Raw genomic sequence first — 23,401 nt, 5'->3', positions numbered from 1 at the left:
CTCCCACAGAGGCTCCAACAACCATGGCCCCTGAGCCTCCAACTCCCACACAGGCTCCAACAACCACAACCACTGATCCTCCAACTCCCACACAGGCTGCACGTACCGGCACTGAGTCTCCAACAACCACGGCCACTGAGCCTCCAACTCCCACACAGGCTCCAAGTACCGCCACTGAGTCTCCAAAAACCACGGCCACTGAGCCTCCAACTACCACACAGGCTCCAACAACCATGACCACTGAGCCTCCAACTCCCAAACAGGCTCCAAGTACTGCCACTGAGTCTCCAACAACCACGGCCACTGAGCCTCCAACTCCCACACAGGCTCCAAGTACCGCCACTGAGTCTCCTACAGCCATGGCCACTGAGCCTCCAACTTCCACACAGACTCCAACTACCACAGCCACTGAGCCTCCAACTACCACACAAGCTCCAACAACCACAGCCACTGAGCCCCCAACTCCCACACAGGCTCCAACAGCCACGGCCACTGAGCCTCCAACTCCTTCACAGGCTCCAAGTACCGCCACTGAGTCTCCAACAACCACGGCCACTGAGCCTCCAACTCACACACATGCTCCAAGTACCGTCACCGAGTCTCCAACAACCACGGCCACTGAGCCGCCGACTCCGTCACAGGCTCCAAGTACCGCTGCTGAGTCTCCAACTCCCACACAGGCTCCAAGTACCACCACTGAGCCTCCAACATCCATGACCACTGAGCCTCCAACTCCCACACAGGCTCCAACAACCAAGGCCACTGAGTCTCCAACTCCCACACAGGCTCCAACAACCACGGCCACTGAGTCTCCAACAACCACGGCCACTGAGCCTCCAACTCCCACACAGGCTCCAACAACCACGGCTACTGAGACTCCCACTCCCACACAGGCTCCAACAACCATGGCGACTGAGTCTCCAACAACCACAGCCACTGAGCCTCCAACTCCCACAAAGGCTCCAACAACCACGGCTACTGAGATTCCAACTCCCACACAGGCTCCAAGTACCGCCACTGAGTCTCTAACAACCACGGCCACTGAGCCTCCAACTCCCACACAGGCTCCAAGTACTGCCACTGAATCTCCAACAACCACGGCCACTGAGCCTCCAACTCCCACACAGGCTCCAAGTACCGCCACTGATTCTCCAACAACCATAGCGATTGAGCCTCCAACTCCCACACAGGCTCCAAGTACTGCCACTGAATCTCCAACAACCACGGCCACTGAGCATCCAACTCCCACACAGGCTCTAAGTACTGCCACTGAATCTCCAACTACCACGGCCACTGAGCCTCCAACTCCGACACAGGCTCCAACAACCACGGCCACTGAGCCCCCAACTCCCACACAGGCTCCAACAGCCACGGCCACTGAGCCTCTAACTCCCACATATGCTCCAAGTGCCGTCACTGAGTCCCCAATCACCACAGCCACTGAGCCTCCAACTCCCACACAAGCTCCAAGTCCTGCCACTGAGTCTCTAACAACGAAGGCCACTGAGCCGCCGACTCCGACACAAGCTCCAAGTACTGCCACTGAGTCTCTAACAATGAAGGCCACTGAGTCTCCAACTTCTACACAGGCTCCAAGTACCACCACTGAGCCTTCAACAACCACGGCCACTGAGCCTCCAACTCCCACACAGGCTCCAACTACCACTGCCACTGAGCCTCCAACTTCCACACAGGCTCCAACAACCATTGCCACTGAGCCCCCAACTCCCACACAGGCTCTAACAGCCACGGCCACTGAGCCTTCAACTCCCACACAGGCTCCAAGTACCGCCACTGAGCATCCAACAACCATGGCTACTGAGCCACCGACTCCCACACAGGCTCCAAGTACCGCCACTGAGTCTCAAACAACCACTGCCACTGAGCCTCTGACTCCCACACAGGCTCCAACAACCACTTCCACTGAGTCTCCAACACCCACACAGGCTCCAACAATCACGGCCCCTGAGCCTCCAACTCCCACACAGGCTCCAACAACCACGGCCACTGAGCCTCCAACTCCCACACAGGCTCCAACAACCACGGCCACTGAGCCTCCAACTACCACACAGTCTCCAACTACCACGGACACTGAGCCCCCAACTCCCACACAGGCTCCAACAACGACTGCCACTGAGCCCCCAACTCCCACACAGGCTCCAAATACCGCCACTGAGTCTCCAACAACCACGGCCACTGATCCTCTAACTCCCACACAGGCTCCAAGTATTGCCACTGAGTCTCCAACAACCACGGCAACTGAGCCTCCAACTCCCACACAAGCTCCAAGCACCGCCACTGAGTCTCCAATGACCACGGCCACTGAGCCTCCAACTCCCACACAGGCTCCAATAACCACGGCCACTGAGCCTGCAACTACCACACAGTCTCCAACTACCATGGCCACTGAGCCCCCAACTCCCACACAGGCTCCAACAACGACTGCCACTGAGCCCCCAACTCCGACACAGGCTCCAAATACCGCCACTGAGTCTCCAACATCCACAGTCACTGAGCCTCTAACTCCCACACAGGCTCCAAGTATTGCCACTGAGTCTCCAACAACCACGGCCACTGAGCCTCCGACTCCAACACAGGCTCCAAGTACCGCCACTGAGTCTCCAACAACCACGGCCACTGAGCCTCCAACTCCCACACAGGCTCAAAGTACCGCCACTGAGTCTCCAACAACCACGGCCACTGAGCCTCCAAATACCACACAGGCTCCAACAACCATGGCGACTGAGCCTCCAACTCCCACACAGGCTCCAAGTACCGCCAATGAGTCTCCAACAACCATGGCCACTGAGCCTCCAACTTCCACACAGCCTCCAAGTACCGCCACTGAGTCTGCCAAAACCACGACCACTGAGCCTCCAACTCCCACAGAGGCTCCAAATACCACCACTGAGTCTCCAACAACCATGGCCACTGAGCCTCCAACTCCCACACAGGCTCCAAGTACCGCCACTGAGTCTCCAACAACCATGGCCACTGAGCCTCCAACTCCCACACAGGTTCCATCAACCACGGCCACTGAGTCTCCAACTCCCACACAGGCTCCAAGTACCACCACTGAGTCATCAACAACCATGGCCACTGAGCCTCCAACTCCCACACAGGCTCCATCAACCACGGCCACTGAGTCTCCAACTCCCACACAGGCTCCAACAACCACTTCCACTGAGTCTCCAACACCCACACTGGCTCCAACAACCACGGCCACTGAGCCTCCAACTCCCACACAGGCTCCAACAACCACGGTCACTGAGCCTCCAACTCCCACACAGGCTCCAACAACCACGGCCACTGAGCCTCCAACTACCACACAGTCTCCAACTACCACGGCCACTGAGCTCCCAACTCCCACACAGGCTCCAACAACGACTGCCACTGAGCCCCCAACTCCCACACAGGGTCCAAATACAGCCACTGAGTCTCCAACAACCACGGCCACTGAGCCTCTAACTCCCACACAGGCTCCAAGTATTGCCACTGAGTCTCCAACAACCACGGCCACTGAGCCTCCAACTCCCACACAAGCTCCAAGTACCGCCACTGAGTCTCCAACAACCACGGCCACTGAGCCTCCGACTCCAACACAGGTTCCAAGTACTGCCACTGAGTCTCCAACAACCACGGCCACTAAGCCTCCATCTCCCACACAGACTCCAAGTACCGCCACTGAGTCTCTAACAACCACGGCCACTGAGCCTCCAACTACCACACAGGCTCCAACAACCATGGCGACTGAGCCTCCAACTCCCACACAGGCTCCAATTACCGCCAATGTGTCTCCAACAACCACGGCCACTGAGCCTCCAACTCCCACACAGGCTCCAAGTACCGCCACTGAGTCTCCAACAACCACGGCCACTGAGCCTCCAACTCCCACACAGGCTCCAAGTACCGCCACTGAGTCTCCAACAACCACAGCCACTGAGCCTCCAACTCCCACACAGGCTCCAACAACCACGGCCACTGAGCCTCCAACTCCCACACAGGCTCCAAGTACTGTCACTGAGTCTCCAACAACCATGGCCACTGAGCCTCCAACTCCTACACAGGCTCCAACAACCACGACCACTGAGCCTCCAACTCCAACACAGGCTCCAAGTACCGCCACTGAGTCTCCAACAGCCACGGCCACTGAGCCTCCAACTCCAACACAGGCTCCTACAACCACGGCCACTGAGCCTCCAACTCCCACACAGGCTCCAACAACCATGGCCACTGAGCCTCCAACTCCCACACAGGCTCCAAGTGCCGCCACTGAGTCTCCAACAACCACGGCCACTGAGCCTCCAACTCCCACACAGGCTCCAAGTACCGCCACTGAGTCTCCAACAACTACGGCCACTGAGCCTCCAACTCCCACACAGGCTCCAAGTACCGTCACTGAGTCTCCAGCAACCACGGCCACTGGGCCTCCAACTCCCACACATGCTCCAAGTACCGCCACTGAGTCTCCAACAACCACGGCCACTGGGCCTCCAACTCCCACACAGGTTCCAAGTACCGCCACTGAGTCTCCAACAACCACGGCCACTGAGCCTCCAACTCCCACACAGGCTCCAAGTACCGCCACTGAGTCTCCAACAACCACGGCCACTGAGCCTCCAACTCCCACACAGGCTCCAAGTACTGCCACTGAGTCTCCAACAACCATGGCCACTGAGCCTCCAACTCCCACACAGGCTCCAACAATCACGGCCACTGAGCCTCCAACTCCCACACAGGCTCCAAGTACCGCCACTGAGTCTCCAACAACCACGGCCACTGAGCCTCCAACAACCACGGCCACTGAGCCTCCAACTCCCACACAGGCTCCAAGTACCACCACTGAGTCTCCAACAACCACGGCCACTGAGCCTCCAACTCCCACACAGGCTCCAACTACCACGGCCACTGAATCTCCAACTCCCACACAGGCTCCAAGTAGCACCACTGAGTCTACAACAACCACGGCCACTGGGCCTCCAACTCCCACACATGTTCCAAGTACCGCCACTGAGCCTACAACAACTATTAGTCCAAAGACAACCGCTACTGCTAGAAACGTAGTTCCATTAAAATTCAGGATTATAAACCGATCATACACAAACAGTCTCAAGGACACATCGTCTGCAGACTATAGAGCAAGGTCCACTGAAGTACAAGAGAATGTAAGTAACAATGAATTAATCTCCATACTCTTTTTAATAGTAACATTGTTAGGATGCATTCTATATGTATTTTATAAGATGCTGATGTTGTACCATGTACTACCAGGCAGAGATATGGCAGATTTATTCTCTCATCTGATCCTCTCCACTGTGGGAGGTTTCATCTAATTTATTGGATTCCTGTAAACCACATGCATTAAGGCCTCATTCAGATGTCCGAGAATTTTGCACATATTCCATTCGTGATTTTCAAAGATAAAACATGTACGGTGCTTATTAAAGTCTATGGTGCTTATTCACATGTCCATTTTTTGTTGACTTTGTGTCTGCACAAAAATCCCTGGGACATGTTAATTTTTTATCTTAGTTACAGATCAAAATTACAGATACAAGTCTTTGGTCAGTGAAAATTACGGACAGCACTTGGATGGCATCAGTGTGGGCTGCCCGTGTGCTGCCCATGATTAACATTGTAATAGATAGGAGAAGCTTTGTAATCTTTTTTTTTTCTACATGCAGCTTGAAAATAACTGATCAATTCTGACACAAGGGCCAAACTCTGATGAAAATCAAATGCAAAGCACTGCTGGCACTCAGACTGATTATATGGATGTCGGAATCAGGTCTAATAGTGTTTTTTTTAAACCAGTCTAAGAAAAGAGGTGAAATTAACTCATTAAAAGGCGCCCACGATATCAGTAATGTTTTGCATTTTTATCTTTTTGACAGTTATAATAATGAAATCTACGACTGATCAGAACAGATGTAGTAGATTTGGGACACATTTTGCACCATTTCCTCTTCCTTTAATTACATGTTCATCATCTGCTGCGTCGGTCAAATCTAGGAGTGTAGACTGCAGCAGATCAGACTAGAAGCTACAACATCGGATGATGAGGGTATTACCACTGTCATTACTGGAGCTCTCACCCTTTTCTCCTTTCATCTCTCTCTACAGGTGCTGAAAATTTTAAGGATAATTTGGTGGGCGGTTAAAGCAATAAGAGACATAGAATTCATGTAAGTGATTATTATATACTGTATGTGTGAAGAATTTGTTACAATTTTGCTCAAAATTCATCAAAATGGACTCACAAAGTTTGATAAATTAGTGCAAATTCAAAGATGCTTCTTTTTTGGGCTTTTTTTTGCAGCTATTTAGACTAAAATGTGACACAATCTCCAATGAGTTTTAAAATGTCACATGTTAGTCTTCAACTATGCAAAATTATTTGACAGATTTTGTAAGGTACTGGGGTACAATTGCTCAAAAAATTGAGACATTTTAAAAAGTAAAAAATGATGACTAAAAACCACCTTGAAAATGCTGAAAGAAAAACAAAAAAAAACAAAAAAAACAAGTAAACTGAAAAAAGGTGCAAATGAAATAATGAATAGAGTGCAAACACAGAGTCGCTCTTAGAACAATTTTTATACAAAAAAAAAGGTGCAAAAGCCACGTGAATCGGCCCCTAAGACTTTTCTTTATCCAAGACAGGTACTGAGTCAGACGTCAGATTACTGGTGATTAATATTAAAATGTTGTGACCCCCATGGTGGATAATGTAGGGGGGCCCTTTGTCCCCTTTTCTTCAATCACAGCACAACATGCAGAAGTTATGATGAGCGGTAGTTGAGCGTGTGCTGCGGCTTCATATAACTGCAGACTAATAAAGCACCACTCCAGCGGGTTTTGTTTTTCTGCACTGGAGTGGATCCTTAAATGTAAGCCCCCTGCACCCGTTCTTATATTCATCTTCTGACGGCTTCACCTTTTAACGTCGGCCCTCCTGTCCGGCGCCATCTTGTGCCTGTAACCTCTGACTGGCCAGAAGTCAGAAGAGTTATAACACAAGACTTCAATGCAAATCTATGAGAGCCAGAACGAGGCCCACATAGGCTGGTATTGAAAAGTGACCTCCGCGCCTCTCCATGAAACACAGGAGCTACCAGCAGGTCACTTTTGGCCGGAGACTGATGAGAGCAACGTTGGAAAAGGATGAAGACGGCTGCAGGTGAATATGAGACCGGGGGCAAGGGACTTACATCTAAAGCACCACTCTAGTGGTGAAATAAAAAAAGCGCAGGAGTCGTGCTTTAAATAAATCACTAGACACTTTCCCTTGGTTGTTCCTGTAAATCCAATTGAATCATATAGTCATGCCATATAGTGGAACGTAAGGTTATGTTCCCATGATGAGCTCTTGGTGTGTTTTTGACTGTGTGTATTTTTGTTGTATCAAAAACACAGCATTTTACAGTTCCAGCAAAGTGGATGGGATTTATAGAAATCTCATTCCCAATGTGCTTTTTTGTACTCAGCGTAACCTGACCTGTGGTGTGTTTCACATCTACAGAATATGCGCTGAGTGTTCTGTGTGGATTTTCCCCATAGATTTGAATTAAATTAGTAAAATCCACAGGTAAAAAATGCACATGCGTCTTTAATGTGTTTCTGTGACAAACACATAAAAAACACATGTAATGCGCACCTAAGTATATATCAATAAAGTTTTGTCATAGCCAAATACCAGGTGTGAAGAAAAGAAATGGCAACAGGGAGACCCCGCAGGATCTCGCTGTTGACACCACTTGTGATGGATCCACACCCCGCCACCCGCCTGACGTCACAATTACATCAGATGAAGCACGTGGTAGGGATCTGCCCTTTGAACCAATGTGAAATTCCACACCCCCTTGAGGGATGCGTAAGGTCATATTCGTACAGTTATGCACAGACACCCCCTGTCCACATGGGTACAGGAAGGCACCAGGGAGTGGGGAGAGGAGGCCCACTCAGTCACTGACGTGGCAGCACACGTGCCCACAACCCTGACTGAGGCGGAGAGGCTTCGTTCACTAGATCCAGGGAATCAGAGTCTGGACGGACTGGGAGAGCTGCCACCAGTTTTTATTTGATATCACGAACTTATATCAGGCTAGAAACCAGCCCAGTAGCATGTTCATTGGACCGAACAACAGGCGTAAGGTTCGTAGATCGAGATAAAAAAAAGCCAAAGGTTAAATTATATATTTAATCGCCATAAGGGCACACTAAACAATACCCTATATACATAAGGGTTATACATACACAGTGGTCAGAGTTACAAACACAAAAGCATGGGTAGGAAAGATGTAAAGCAATTATTAAGAGTCAGTTACCAGTTGTATGGAAGATATGGCTGTCGGGGGAAGGGCTGCCACATGGGAGGTGTGCAGACCTTCTCTTTGTTGTTGCAGGACTTTCCCCACATGATTTGACGCCCAGGAAAAGACACTGGGCTCTGCCAGCAGGGACTGATAAACTCGCTGGGTCACTCCCACTACCACCCCTTGCTTGAGCCCAAGTCTCCAGCCCTGTTCTCTCCCAGCTACAGATTCCCAAAAACTAAGATGGGCTATACCTTCTTACTGGACGATGCTAGGAAGCTGGTTCTGCTGTCATCGGATCCAGCCAGTCCCCTGCTACACGTGGATACCTAACACTGGGGTCCTAGGGGCCCCTGCAAGGCAGTGCTGGGTATCTCCCCAACCAGGCACGCTGGACTGTGTTTAAAGCTAGGGTGACGTTATTTAGGTTTCCAAAGATCTGGTTGATTTATCACTGAGATATATCGTCTTCCCATAATTCGCTGTTGAATTATCGCATTTTACACAAAGAGAACATGGCTTGGAGGAATGGCCTGCATGCAGCAGCTTCACAGCTGCTGCTGGTGGGGGCTTTTGTCACTCACTGTGTCTCTTAGCCCCCTCCCCTCTGCTTGAGCTGCAGTGGTGTCGGATTTACATATGTAAAGCTCTGTATAACCTACCTGGCAGTCCACAGTGCTCAACAGGGGATTACCTTGAATATCTTCATGCCAGGGAGCATCAAAAACAGCTTTACTTAAAGCACAACATACCAAAAAGAGGCAAAAAACGCAGCATCAAAAACGCATCCTTAAAAACGCAACTAAAAATGCAAGTTTTTAAAACGCACACAAAAATACAATGAAAAACTGCAAGTAGCCTAATTGAAATAGGTGCAGAAATGGTTCAGAAATTCTGCAGCGTCAAAAACTCATCAAAAGCTCATCGTGGGAAAGTAGTCTAAGGCCACGTTCACTCGTTCAGTATTTGGTCAGTATTTTATATCAGTATTTGTAAGCCAAAATGAGGGGTGGGTGAAAAATGCAGAAGTCGCAAAAGAGAAAAAGAGGGATATCAGCTCACCCACTTAGAAGATTGCAGCACGGAGCCAGTGCTGCGACTGGGAGGACAATAAGGGAACCAGGAAAATGCAGCTGAGCAAATCTTCTAAAATCAATTAACTTTATTAGGTCATGAAAATTTAGTAAAACACCTTAGGAGGAAATCGGCAAATGCTTTTCGAACTATGAGTTCTTAATCATTGCATGGTAAGAAACTGCAAGGAAATGGCATTATATGTCATATCCTGCTGATCACATGTTGAAAGGTAAGCCAATCAAAATTATACAGATATAATGAATAAAAACATATAACATGATAAAATTTTTGAATCACTGTAGTATCCCAGCAGGGAAAGGATTATAATACTGGAGATAGTAAATGGATAAATGAAGTTATTTAAATTGTATCCACTAATATATGTGGAGGAACAGGATGGGGGAAAGAAGTTCTCATTCATAATGATACATCAGGTCATGCCCGATGTTCATGCCGGCCGGTGCGCGTGTTCGAAGTATAAATCCACCAGCTTTCTCTATTAACCGCTTCCCGACCGCCCACTGTGCATAAACATTGGCGCTTGCTGGGCTCTGTGCAGTGCTGACGTTTATAAACGGTTGGTGGTCCCATAGCCCTCAGGACCCCCAGGGTCCTGCAAGCGCTGCGGGTGCGGTGCAGAGCGACAGCTCAGACAGGGGACATCATCGGGACCTGATTGGATCAGGTCCCAATGATGTTAACCCTTTGCTATCTTCTATATGCCGCGATCTATAGTGATCGCGGCATTTCAAAGATAGTGAGAGGAGAGGGGGTCATCCACTTACCTCTCCGATGGCCCCCTGATGTCTGAGAGGACCTGCCGTTGTTATGGCAGCCCGAGGTCACATGACCGCCTCCAGGTCTGCCATGTACGGTGTCCTGCTAGACTCAGCCTGCAGCTAGGAGACACTGACTGCGAAACTATCAGCAAAGCTCTCATGCAATGCAATACATGTCTATTGCATTGCATGAGAACAGTGATTAGAAAAATAAAAATGAATGTCCCTTACAGGGACTAAGTAAAAATGTAAAAAAAAAGTCAAAAAAATGTTTTCAAGCTGTTAAAAAAAATCACAAAATAAATAAAAATAAATAAATAAAATATTAAAATCCGTATATTTATGCAAAAACAAAAAAATTACACATATTTGGTATCGCCGCGTCCGAAACAACCCGATCTATTAAACTGTCACACTAATTAACTCCTTCTGTGCACACCGTAAAAAATAAAAATAAAAAACAGAGCCATAAGGTATGCTTTTTCATCATATCGCCAAACAAAAAGTGGAATAAAATGCGATCAAAAAGCAAAATGGAAATAAAAATGGTACCGCTGAAAACGTCATCTTGTTCCGCAAAAAACAAGCTGCCATACAGCTCCATCAGCCGAAAAATAAAAAAGTTATAGCTCTCAGAATAAAGCGATGTAAAAAAATATTTTTTCTATAAAATTGTTTTGTGTAAAAGCGCCAAAACATAAAAAAAAAAAATATACGGTAAGTGTAGTATCGCTGTAAACATACTGACCTGAAGAATAATGCTGCCTTATCACTTTTACCACACACAGAACGGCATAAAAAAAACCTCAGAAAACAATTCCTGAATTGTTGTTTTTTGTTCATTTTACCTCCCAAAAAACAGAATAGAAAGCGATCAAAAAATGTCACGTACCCAAAAATGGTACCAATAAAAATCTCAACTCGTCCCCGAAAAAACAAGCCATCACATGACTCTGTCGGCTGAAATAGGAAAAATTATAGCTCTCAAAATATGGCGATGCAAAAACTATATTTTGCAAAAAGAAGTGTCTTTTAGTGTGTGACAGCTGTCAATCATAAAAACCCGATATAAATCTGGTATCGCTGTAATCGCACCGATCCGAAGAATAAAGTAATCTTATCAGTTATACCACACGAGGAACAGCGTAAAAAATAAATAAAATAAATAAAACCAATTCTTCACCTGCTACTGATTTGTTTATTATGTCTCCCAAAGATCGCAGTATGGCTCTGCTCACAATTATCCTGCGCTCTGCGCTGAGCACTTACACCAGAGTTTCCATGTAAATCTCTGAAATACGTGATTCAGATGGAACCCATGGTGGAAGATTCCTTGTAATGAGAAATTGCACAACCAATTTCATGGTGCAATTTCTCCTATTACCCTTATGATAATGCAAAATTAGCGGATGAAAAACATTTTTTGTGGGAAAAATGTGAAAATTTTATTTTTACAGCTCAATATTATAAACTTCTGTGAAGCACCTGGGGGTGCAAGGTGCTCACCACACATCTAGATAAGTTCCCTAAGGGGTCTAGTTTCCAAAATGGTGTCACTTGTGGGGAGTTTCCACTGTTTAGGCACATCAGTGGCTCCCCAAATGTGACATGGCGTCTGCTAATTATTCAAACAAATTTTACATTCAAAAAGTCTAATGGCGCTCCTTCCCTTCCGAATCCTGCAGTGTGCCCAAACAGTGGTTTTCCCTCACATATGGGGTATCAGCGTGCTCAGTAGAAATTGCACTACAAATTGTGTAGTCCATTTTTTCCTGTTACCCTTGTGAAAATAAAAAAATTGTGTCTAAAGTAACATTTTTGTGAAAAAAAGTTAAATGTTCATTGTTTTCTTCCACATTCCAAAAATTCCCGTGAAACACCTGAAGGGTTAATAAACTTCTTGAATGTGATTTTGAGCACCTTGAGGGGTGCAGTTTTTAGAATGGTGCCACTTTTGCATATTTTCTGTCATAAAGGCCCCTCAAAGTCACTTCAAATAAGATGTGGTCCCTAAAAAAATGTTTTTGCAAATTTTGTTGGAAAAATGAGAAATCGCTGGTCAACTTTTAACCCTTAGAACTTCCTAACAAAAAAATATGTTGGTTCCAAAATTGTGCTGATGTAAAGTAGATATATGGGAAATGTTATTTATTAACTATTTTGTGTGACATACAGTACAGACCAAAAGTTTGGACACACCTTCTCATTTAAAGATCTTTCTGTATTTTCATGACTATGAAAATTGTACATTCACACTGAAGGCATCAAAACTATGAATTAACACGTGGAATTATATACTTAACAAAAAAGTGTGAAACCACTGAAAATATGTCTTATATTCTAGGTTCTTGAAAGTAGCCACCTTTTGCTTTGATGACTGCTTTGCACACTCTTGGCATTCTCTTGATGAGCTTCAAGAGGTTGTCACCGGAAATGGTTTTCACTTCACAGGTGTGCCCTGTCGGGTTTAATAAGTGGGATTTCTTGCCTTATAAATGGGGTTGGGACCATCAGTTGTGTTGTGCAGAAGTCTGGTGGATACACAGCTGATAGTCCTACTGAATAGACTGTAAGAATTTGTATTATGGCAAGAAAAAAGCAGCTAAGTAAAGAAAAACGAGTGGCCATCATTACTTTAAGAAATGAAGATCAGTCAGTCCGAAAAATTGGGAAAACTTTGAAAGTGTCCCCAAGTACAGTTGCAAAAACATCAAGCGCTACAAAGAAACTGGTTCACATGAGGACCGACCCAGGAAAGGAAGACCAAGAGTCACCTCTGCTTCTGAGGATAAGTTTATCCTAGTCACCAGCCTCAGAAATCGCAGGTTAACAGCAGCTCAGATTAGAGACCACAAGGAATGGACATTAGACCAGTGGAAATCTGTGCTTTGGTCTGATGAGTCCAAATTTGAGATCTTTGGTTCCAACCACCGTGTCTTTGTGCGGTGCAGAAAATGTGAACAAATGGACTCTACATGCCTGGTTCCCACCGTCAAGCATGGAGGAGGAGGTGTGATGGTGTGAGGGTGCTTTTCTGGTGACACTGTTGGGGATTTATTCAAAATTGAAGGCATACTGAACCAGCATGGCTACCACAGCATCTTGCAGCGGCATGCTATTCCATCCAGTTTGCGTTTAGTTGGATCATCATTTATTTTTCAACAGGACAATGACCCCAATCACACCTCCAGGCTGCGTAAGGGCTATTTGACCAAGAAGGAGAGTGAAGGGGTGCTACGCCAGATGACCTGGCCTCCACAGTCACCAGACCTGAACCCAATCGAGATGGTTTGGGGTGAGCTGGACCGCAGAGTGAAGGCAAAAGGGCCAACAAGTGCTAAGCATCTCTGGGAATTCCTTCAAGATTGTTGGAAGATCATTTCCGGTTACTACCACTTGAAGCTCATCAAGAGAATGCCAAGAGTGTGCAAAGCAGTCATCAAAGCAAAAGATGGCTACTTTGAAGAACCAAGAATATAAGATATATTTTCAGTTGTTTCACACTTCTTTGTTAAGTATATAATTTCACATGTGTTAATTCATAGTTTTGATGCCTTCAGTGTGAATGTACAATTTTCATAGTCATGAAAATACAGAAAATCTTTAAATGAGAAGGTGTGTCCAAACTTTTGGTCTGTACTGTATCTCTCTGATTTAAGGGCATGAAAATTCAAAGTTTGAAAATTGCAAAATTTTCAAAATTTTCACCAAATTTCTGATTTTTTTCACAAATAAACGCAAGTGATATCGAAGAAATTTTACCACTATCATGAAGTACAATATATCACGAAAAAACAGTCTCAGAATCAGGGGAATCCGTTGAAGCGTTCCAGAGTAATTACCTCATAAAGTGACAGACTGATTGATCGCGGTCGCTGGCCGAGATCAATCAGCAGTATTGGCGCAAAATTTAAACACCGCTCTGCTGATTGCTCGCGGTTGTCGGCCGTGACCAGTCAGCAGTATTGGCCCCCAATTTAAACCTCACTCTGCTGATTGGTCGCAACCACCGGCCGCGACCAATCTGCGTTTTTTGTGCCAAATTTAAACAATGCTCTGCTGATTGGTCACGGTCGCCGACTCCGCGACCAATCAGCAGTATTGGGGCCAAATTTAAACCCCGCTCTTCTAATTGGTCGCGGTCGCCGGCCGCGACCCATCAGCATTATTGGTGTCAAATTTAAACCCCGCTCTGCTGATTGGTTGAGGCCGGCTGTTACAACTCTCCTGTTAGGTTTTTTTAGTTTGCTGGTCACATGACCATTTTGCCTATTTAATCCGGCTCTGCCCTCCTGGCTTTGCTGGACTTCATTTGTATTTACTACTGTTGAGCTAGCTTGTTGCTCTGTTGCCGTTCTCTGTTAGTTTTGCTAGGTCTTCTGACCCCTATGCCTTTTTGTTGTGTGTTTGTCTTTGACTGCTACTATTTCTGCTAGGAGGTGTCCAACTTTTCCCAGTCCCTAGATCTTGTAGGGATCCCTCCCTCACATCTATAGGTCTGCGTTCAGACTAGCCGAGGACTTTAGCGGGTCTGATCGCAGGATCAGGTTCCCCGTTACATCGTAGGGATCTAGTTTAGTTCTATTGTAGGGACAGATCTCCTCTCTTTCCTTAGTCTCTGTAGCAGATCATAACAGTAAGTCCAGCCATAAAAAAAAAAAAAAATTTCTCTAAGGAAAGACCTCCAGTTTTCCATCATGGTCTCGGTGCAAGATTTGGCTCAACGCTTGCAGGGACTCTCTCTGGAGGTGACCAAGCTCCAACAACACGTGAGTAGCTGTTCTGGAGCGCATTTTGTGGAACCTAAGGTACGTCTGCCTGATCTATTTTTTGGCGAACAACAAGATTTTTTTTCTTTTAAAAATGCTTGTCTATTATATTTTCGTTTGAGACCCGGATCCTCTGGTGATGAATCACAGCGCATAGGGATCATAATGTCACTTTTGTGCAAAGATCCTCAGGGATGGGCCTTCTCTCTCCAACCTAGTGATCCGTGCTTTAGATCAGTGGATAGTTTTTTTTCTGCTTTGGGTTTGTTGTACGATGATCCTGATCGTGTCTCATCTGCTGAGTCTGAATTAAGACGTTTGAGGCAGGGATCAGGTAATGTGGAAAAATATTGTTCTCACTTCCGTCGGTGGTCTGCCCAGGTGGGGTGGAACGATTCTGCTTTGAAAAGCTTGTTTCTTGCAGGGCTATGTGAAAGGGTAAAGGATTTACTGATTGCTTATCCCACACCTGGAAACTTGCAGGAGGCAATGCAATTAGCTATACGGGTGGACAGGAGACTGCGTGAAAGGGTTAATGAGAGCAAATCCTCTGCTATGTCAGCTTCGAGTCCTGAGAGGTTCTGTGCTGACAATGGAGAGCCGATGGAAATTGGGGCGATGGCACCCCGCTCTCAGGAAAAAGACCGCCGACTTTCTGAAGGCTTGTGTTTCTATTGCGGAAATTCTGGTCATTTTATTAAGAGCTGTGTGCTTCGTAAGAAGAAAGAAAAAAAAATGGTCAGTCATGCTCGTATTGCCTGTTTAAATTCTAAGGGAGTATTCCTATCTGCCACTACTGCTGCTCAGGATGAATTAATTGAATTTCGGGTATTTGTGGATTGTGGATCTACTCTGAATGTGATTGATGGGGGATTCTTGGAAAAACTTAGATTAGAACCTAAAACTTTGTCATCCCCTATTGCTGTGGTTTCTGTCGATGGCTCTCCCTTGAAGAGTGTTACTCACAAGGTCTGTGAATTTCCCCTCACTATTAATGGTATTCATCAAGAGAATTTGGATTTGGTGGTATTGGATAATTTGCCTTCTCCAGTAATATTGGGGTTACCCTGGTTAAAATTGCACAATCCTGTACTGGATTGGTCTACCAATGAAATTAAGTCCTGGAGCCCTAAGTGTTATGACAAGTGTTGTAACGGGCGCATTGCTGCTGTGGATAGAGGGGAATTGCCTGTACCTATTCAGGATTTTTGGAGAGTTTTTTCTGAGGAGGAGTCGCAGGTTTTGCCTCCCCATAGAGACTATGATTGTACCATTGAATTTGTCCCTGGCGCGACTCTTCCTAAGAGTCGTTTATTTAATCTTACTATTCCTGAAAGAAAGGCTTTGGAAGAATACATACAGACAAGCTTGGCCGCCGGTCACATTAGGCCTTCCAAGTCTCCTGTGGCTGTTGGATTTTTTTTTGTAAAAAAAAAAGATGGCGGTTTACGTCCTTGTCTGGACTTTCGTGAGATTAATAAAATTACTGTACGCAATCCTTACCCACTGCCATTGATTCCTGATTTATTTAACCAGTTAGTGGGGGCCAAGTGGTTCTCTAAAATTGATCTCCGGGGGGCATACAATTTGTTGCGCATGAAGGAGGGTGATGAATGGAAGACTGCTTTTAACACTCCTGTGGGTCATTTTGAGAATCTGGTTATGCCTTTTGGTCTCACCAATGCTCCAGCATTTTTTCAGAATCTTATTAATGATATCCTTAGACCTTTAATCGGCAAAAATGTGGTTGTGTATTTGGATGACATTTTGATTTATTCGCCGGATCTGGAGTCTCATTGGCGGAGCATACGTGAGGTATTACAGTTATTAATGGACAATTCACTTTTTGCTAAGCTGGAGAAATGTGAGTTCGCTGTACAGAGAATTAGTTTTTTGGGCTACATTATCTCCAGTGAAGGTTTTGAGATGGACCCGGTTAAAGTTCAAGCTGTGCAGGAATGGCCTAGGCCTATTGGTTTGAAATCGATACAGAGGTTTTTGGGTTTCGCCAATTATTACAGAAAATTCATAAAAAATTTTTCTATTATTGTCAAACCGCTGACCGATCTCACCAGGAAAGGTGCTAATGCGGTTCAGTGGACTTCTGAGGCCATTGAAGCTTTTGTGTTTGTAAAGGAGAGGTTCACCTCTGCTCCCATCCTTATGCAGCCTGATGTGACTAAGCCGTTTTTGGTTGAGGTTGATGCTTCTTCGGTGGGGGTTGGTGCGGTGTTGTCTCAGGAAAACAAGGATGGAGTACATCCCTGTGCCTTTTTTTCAAAAAAATTTTCCGAGACTGAACTTAATTACGATATTGGTAATCGGGAATTGCTGGCGATTAAACTCGCATTTGAACACTGGCGTCATCTCTTGGAAGGTGCTGAATTTCCCATTCAGGTTTTCACTGATCATAAAAATCTGATCTATCTTGATGCTGCCAAGCGCTTGAATGCCCGTCAGGCTAGGTGGGCACTTTTTTTCTCGCGGTTTAATTTTTCCGTTACTTACATCCCGGGTACCAAGAATGTTAAAGCGGATGCTTTGTCTCGCAGCTTTTCTCCCATGGTCGGTGTTGAGGAGGAAGAGGAGACCATTTTACAAGAAGGTGTTGTGATTGCTGCTTTGGACTCCGTTTTGGAGGATGAGATTCTTAAAGCTCAGGAGAATGCCCCATCTAACACTCCCCATGGGAGGTTGTTTGTGCCTAGGACCTTTAGGAGAGATTTGTTTGTTGAGTGTCATGAGTCTCGGTTGGCAGGTCATCCAGGAATTTCTGAGACCAAGAGACTTGTGGGTCGCAGTTTTTGGTGGCCTGGATGGCAGAAGGAAGTCATTAAGTGGGTGCGCCAATGTACTGTGTGTGCAAGATCCAAGTCTTCGCATGCTCCTGCTGCGGGGTTGCTTTGCCCTCTGGAGGTCCCTAGTGCACCTTGGACACATCTGGCTATGGACTTTATTACTGACCTTCCTCCCTCTGAAGGTTTCACGGTCATCTGGGTTGTCGTGGACCGTTTTAGCAAGATGTGTCACTTGGTTCCCTTCATCAAACTGCCTTGCGCTAAGACACTCGCTAAGGCCTTTGTCAAGGAGATTGTCAGACTACATGGTGTTCCTACTGACATTGTTTCTGATAGGGGACCTCAGTTCGTGGCTCGTTTTTGGCGTGCCTTTTGTGACAGGTTGGGAGTTCATTTGTCGTTTTCATCCGGATATCATCCTGAGTCTAATGGCCAGACAGAAAGGAAGAACCAGGATGTTGAGCAGTTCTTGCGTTGTTTTGTGGCAGACAATCAAGAGGGGTGGTCTGAGTTTCTGCCACTTGCTGAATTTGCTCTTAACAACCATACATCCTCTTCTGCTGGGTGTTCACCTTTTTTTTATTGTTCTGGGAGACATCCGTCTTTTGGGTCATTTTCCAAATTGGTTTCGGCTGTGCCTGAGGAGGAGATTTTTTCCGGTGATTTGGAGAGAGTTTGGACGGATGTGCGTGGTAATCTTCAGGAGGCTAACAAAAAATCTAAGAGGTACTTTGATAGGAAACGGCAAGAGGTTTTGTTTGCTGTTGGTGACATGGTTTGGTTGTCCTCTAAGAATCTGTGATTGAGGATTCCTTCTAAAAAATTGTGTCCCAAGTTCGTAGGGCCCTTTAAGGTACTTCAGATAGTTAACCAATCTGCTGTTAGGCTGGAGGTTCCTACGTCCTGGAGGATTAATCCGGTGTTTCATGTTTCTCTGTTGAAAAAAGCTGATGTGTCGGATGGTGACGCCTCTGCCACTGTTCCTCCGGTGGTGGAGGACGGGGAATATGAAATTTCCCGCATCCTAAATTCTAGACGGTATAGAGGGAGTTTGCAGTATCTCGTCGCTTGGAAGGGTTTCGGACCTGAGGATAACTCATGGGTGAGGGCGGATGATGTTTCTGCTCCCAGACTTGTCCGAGCGTTTCACAGGAGGTTTCCTGGTAAGCCTGGGCCTAGGGGATCCGGAGGATCCTCTTAGAAGAGGGGGTACTGTTACAACTCTCCTGTTAGGTTTTTTTAGTTTGCTGGTCACATGACCATTTTGCCTATTTAATCCGGCTCCGCCCTCCTGGCTTTGCTGGACTTCATTTGTATTTACTACTGTTGAGCTAGCTTGTTGCTCTGTTGCCGTTCTCTGTTAGTTTTGCTAGGTCTTCTGATCCCTATGCCTTTTTGTTGTGTGTTTGTCTTTGACTGCTACTATTTCTGCTAGGAGGTGTCCAACTTTTCCCAGTCCCTAGATCTTGTAGGGATCCCTCCCTCACATCTATAGGTCTGCGTTCAGACTAGCCGAGGACTTTAGCGGGTCTGATCGCAGGATCAGGTTCCCCGTTACATCGTAGGGATCTAGTTTAGTTCTATTGTAGGGACAGATCTCCTCTCTTTCCTTAGTCTCTGTAGCAGATCATAACACCGGCGGCCGCGACCGATCAGTGATTTTGGCGCCAAATTTAAACACCGCTCTGCATCGCTCTGCTGATTGGTCGCGGTCGGGGGCTGCGACCAGTCAGCAGTATTGGCGCCAAATTTAAACACCGCTCTGCTGATTGGTCGCAACTAATCATCGATTTTGGTGCCAAATTTAAACACGCTCTCCAGTCCTCACTAACACGGTTCGCTAAGTGGTCGCGGCCGCCGCCTGCGACCAATCACCGATATTGCCGCCAAATTTAAACTCCGCTTTGCTGATTGGTCGCGGTTGCCGAACGCGACCAATCAGCGATTTTGGCGCCAAATTTAAACACAGCTCTGCTGATTGCGCCCGGTCGGCCGCATACCTATTCTAGAATACCTGATGCATTAGAATCGGGCCACCATCTAGTATAAAAAAATGTATTAATTCAACTCCACCTACATTATATATATTATTTCATGCAATACATGCTGTCTTCAATATGTGAGATGCACTTGCAATCCTTTAAAAAAAACGTATCAGACGCCACCTGTCAGACGCCCATAATAAATTGACTACAAAATGATCTGCGGCATCAAAACATTTTTTCTATGTGTCATAGTGGGGACACTACAGCCTTTAGTATAAAGAGAGTCATAAGACCACATAATGGTGGCGATCATAGGAGAAAGCTCCTTAATAGAGAAAGCTGGTGGATTTATACTTTGAACACACGCGCACCGGCCGGCAGGGCCGTATTTGGAGTTTCTGCTCCCTAGGCACTGTCAGTGGTTGCCCCCCTCCCCCGGTCACGCCCACCCTCACCTCACATCACGTCCCCCCCACGTCGTGCCCCCCTCGCATCCAATATCTTCCCCCCTGTCGCGGCCGTTTCCCCAAGTTTCATGTAGCTTCCCCCTCCCCATTCCATGTAGCACATATAAAATATATGATGTGATGTTGCTGCCTGTCTCGCGTTCTTTCTCTTTTGACACTGCAGTGCGGTGGACAAGAGAGCATTAACTGGTTAATAACAAGAAGTATGGTGTGTACTAACTGGGGGGGGGATGGGAGCGGCCCACACAGAACTTGGCTGGGCTATGGGCCACATGCAATGCTGCAGTGCCTGATGCAGCCCATGTCTGGGATTCAGACCTCACTGTGTCCCTCCCTGCTGCTGCCTGCCATCATGTCTGACCAGTGAAAACTGTCACAGACTAGTCAGAGACTCAGGCAGTCTGGGCTCTGTCAGGCTGGCACTGCTGCCCGCTGGTGTACTGTCTGTGCACAGCACAGAAAACGGTACCGGCGGCAGCTGCTGACTGCGCGTCTGTGCCTAAACTATGATCCCGCCGCCCGCCTCGCCGCCTGCCGCCCGCCATCATCAATTATGCTGCAGAGCTGACTGTCTGCAGAAGCGGCAGCTCCTCAGCCAGCATCATGCACCGGCACCACGGCTCGGGTGGCAGTGTCGGCGCAATGGCACATCACAACAGGACACAATTACCGGTGCTGCCTGCTGAGATGAGCCGCCCCCAGCGATGTGCTGCCCGGGCCTCCGCGGGAACTTCAAGTGCCCGGGCTCCTCCTCTTCTTTCCAGATCACAGCAGCAGAGCAGACTAAAGAGCAGGGGCGTACATAGGAATCATGGGGCCCCATAGCAGAAGCTTTAATTGGTGCCCACCCCCAAAAAAAAAATTTAAATAATTGTCAGGGTCACCAAAGATCAGATCTCACAACTTTCCATCCTTTACATAGTAATTTTCCTCCTGCTGACGTGCTAGATCTCTCTTTCATTGCCCCATAAAGTGTGATGCCCATAAAAGGGCCCCCCAAACATAGTATGAAACCCCCATGGTGAATTCCTCCACATGCACAGTATAATGACCCTACTGTACCCCACCTCAACTCCCAGGGTAAAGTATGCTGACCCCAACACAGTATGATCCCCCAACTGTGAGCCGCTAGAGAGGATGATAAATACTGTAATAAGGGATGGCACTATACATAATAAAAGAGGAAACTATATAACTAAGGATGGCGCTATACATAAAAAGTGAGTACACTATATACTAAGGGACTGTGCTATACATAATAAGGCTACATTCCTGAATCTGTGTGCAGTGTCAGTGTGCTGCCCTGTTTTACTGACGCATTGAGCATGTCCTATTCTAATCCTCAAAATCAGATCAGAACAGGACAGTCTCTGACCCTCTTAGATCTCATTCTCAGATACGTGATTTTCATGGATGTGTGAATGGACCTATAAAACTCTACGAGTCCGTGGACCATCCGATAAAAAGATCTGGCAGCACATGGACATTTCACACAAATGTGAGAATGCAGCCTAAGGAATTTTACAGACAACATTATCACTCCAAGTCACACAGTGCAGATACAGAATAATATTTACATCCAGGCACTTACCGCTGACGTCTCGTCTGATCAGAGCCGGTTTCTGCTGCTTCTTCTCCATCTGGTCAGACCTTCATGTCGACATTTCCCAGCCACGACTCATCTTGTCACGATGATCTCCAGCCTAGAAAATAACAAGGTCACATATTGTATGCATACATGTGTCTCCCCCACTCTGCGTCCTCGAATACAGATATGTAACCCCCCCATTAATATATTATTAGCCACTTAGTAATCAAAATATAAAGTGATAAGCAGCACTGTGCCCCCCATTAACTATAATCTCCACCAGCCAATAATATAAATTATTCAGTCTCTGTGACTCTCCCCAATTAACTGTAAGGCTATGTGCACATGGAAAACGTACAAGCAAAGTGAAACCCCAATAATTGCTCTCTCCCAGCACCCCCATCATTGCTCTCTCCCACCACCTCCATCATTGCTCTCTCTCAGCACCCCCATCATTACTCTCTCCCAGCACCCCCGTCATTGCTCTGTCCCAGCACCACTGTCATTGCTCTGTCCCAGCACCCTCATCGTTGCTCTCTTCCAGCACCCTCATCGTTGCTCTCTTCCAGCACCCCCATCATTGCTTTCTCCCAGCACCCCCATTATTGCTCTCTCTCAGCACCCGCATCATTGCTCTGTCCCACCACCCCCATCATTGCTCTCTTCCAGCCCCCATCATTGCTCTGTTCCAGCACCTCCATCATTGCTCTGTCCCAGCACCTCCATCATTGCTTCTCCCAGCACTCCCATCATTGCTCTCTCCCAGCACCCCTATCATTGCCTCTCAGCACCCCCATCATTACTCTGTCCCAGCACCTCCATCATTGCTCTCTTCCAGCCCCACATAATTCCTCTCTCCCAGCCCCCCACCATTGCTTTGTCCCAACACCCCCATCATTGCTCGCTCCCAGCACCCCCATCATTGCTCTCTCCCAGCAACACGTCATTGCTCTCCTCTTCCCCACCATCCCCATCATTGCTCTCCCCAGCCCTATCAGCCCCATTATTGCTCTTCCCAGCCCCATCATTCCTCTCCCCAGCCCCATCAGTCCCATTATTGCTCTTCCCAGCCCCATCAGCCCCATTATTGCTCTTCACAGCACCCTCATTCCTCTCCCCAGCCCCATCAGCCCCATTATTGCTCTACCCAGGCCCATTATCCCATCATTCCTCTCTCCAGCCCCATCAACTCCATTATTCCTCTCCCCAGCCCTATCATCCCCATTATTGCTCACCCCAGCCCCACCATCCCATAATTGCTCTCCCCAGCCCCACCATCCCCATCATTGCTCTCCCCAGCCCCACCATCCCCATCATAGCTCTCCCCAGCCCCATCATTCCTCTCCCCAGCCCCATCTTTGCTCCCCCTAACCCCACCATCCCATTATTCCGCTTCCCAGCCCCATCAACCCCATCATTCCTCTCCCCAGCCCCATTATTGCTCTTCCCAGCCCCATTAGTCCCATTATTCCTATCTCAAGCCCCATCACTCCCCTCCCCAGCCCCATCAGCCCCATTATTGCTCTCCCCAGCCCCATCAACCCCATCATTCCTCTCCCCAGCCCCATCAGCCCCAATATTTCTCTCCCCAGTCCCATCAGCCCCATTATTGCTCTTCCCAGC

At 47.2% G+C, this 23,401-nt stretch overlaps 1 protein-coding gene across 1 annotated transcript in view; it reads left to right on the top strand.

Annotated features, from left to right (window-relative positions):
• Positions 1 to 315: 315 nt before the first annotated feature.
• Positions 316 to 23,401, top strand: part of LOC141157713 (uncharacterized) — a 43,890-nt gene continuing 20,804 nt past the window's right edge. Inside the window, exons 1-3 of the mRNA XM_073645259.1 lie at positions 316 to 3,641; positions 4,767 to 5,165; positions 6,124 to 6,185. Coding sequence (XP_073501360.1) covers positions 360 to 3,641; positions 4,767 to 5,165; positions 6,124 to 6,185 — 3,743 coding nt within the window. The 5' untranslated portion in view covers positions 316 to 359. The remainder of the gene's footprint in view (positions 3,642 to 4,766; positions 5,166 to 6,123; positions 6,186 to 23,401) is intronic.

Source organism: Phyllobates terribilis, unplaced genomic scaffold, assembly GCF_046119375.1.
Source record: "Phyllobates terribilis strain yellow unplaced genomic scaffold, ASM4611937v1 Scaffold_8__6_contigs__length_399053987, whole genome shotgun sequence".
In the NCBI taxonomy this organism is placed as follows: domain Eukaryota; kingdom Metazoa; phylum Chordata; class Amphibia; order Anura; family Dendrobatidae; genus Phyllobates; species Phyllobates terribilis.
This window is presented reverse-complemented; position numbering and strand designations above follow the sequence as displayed.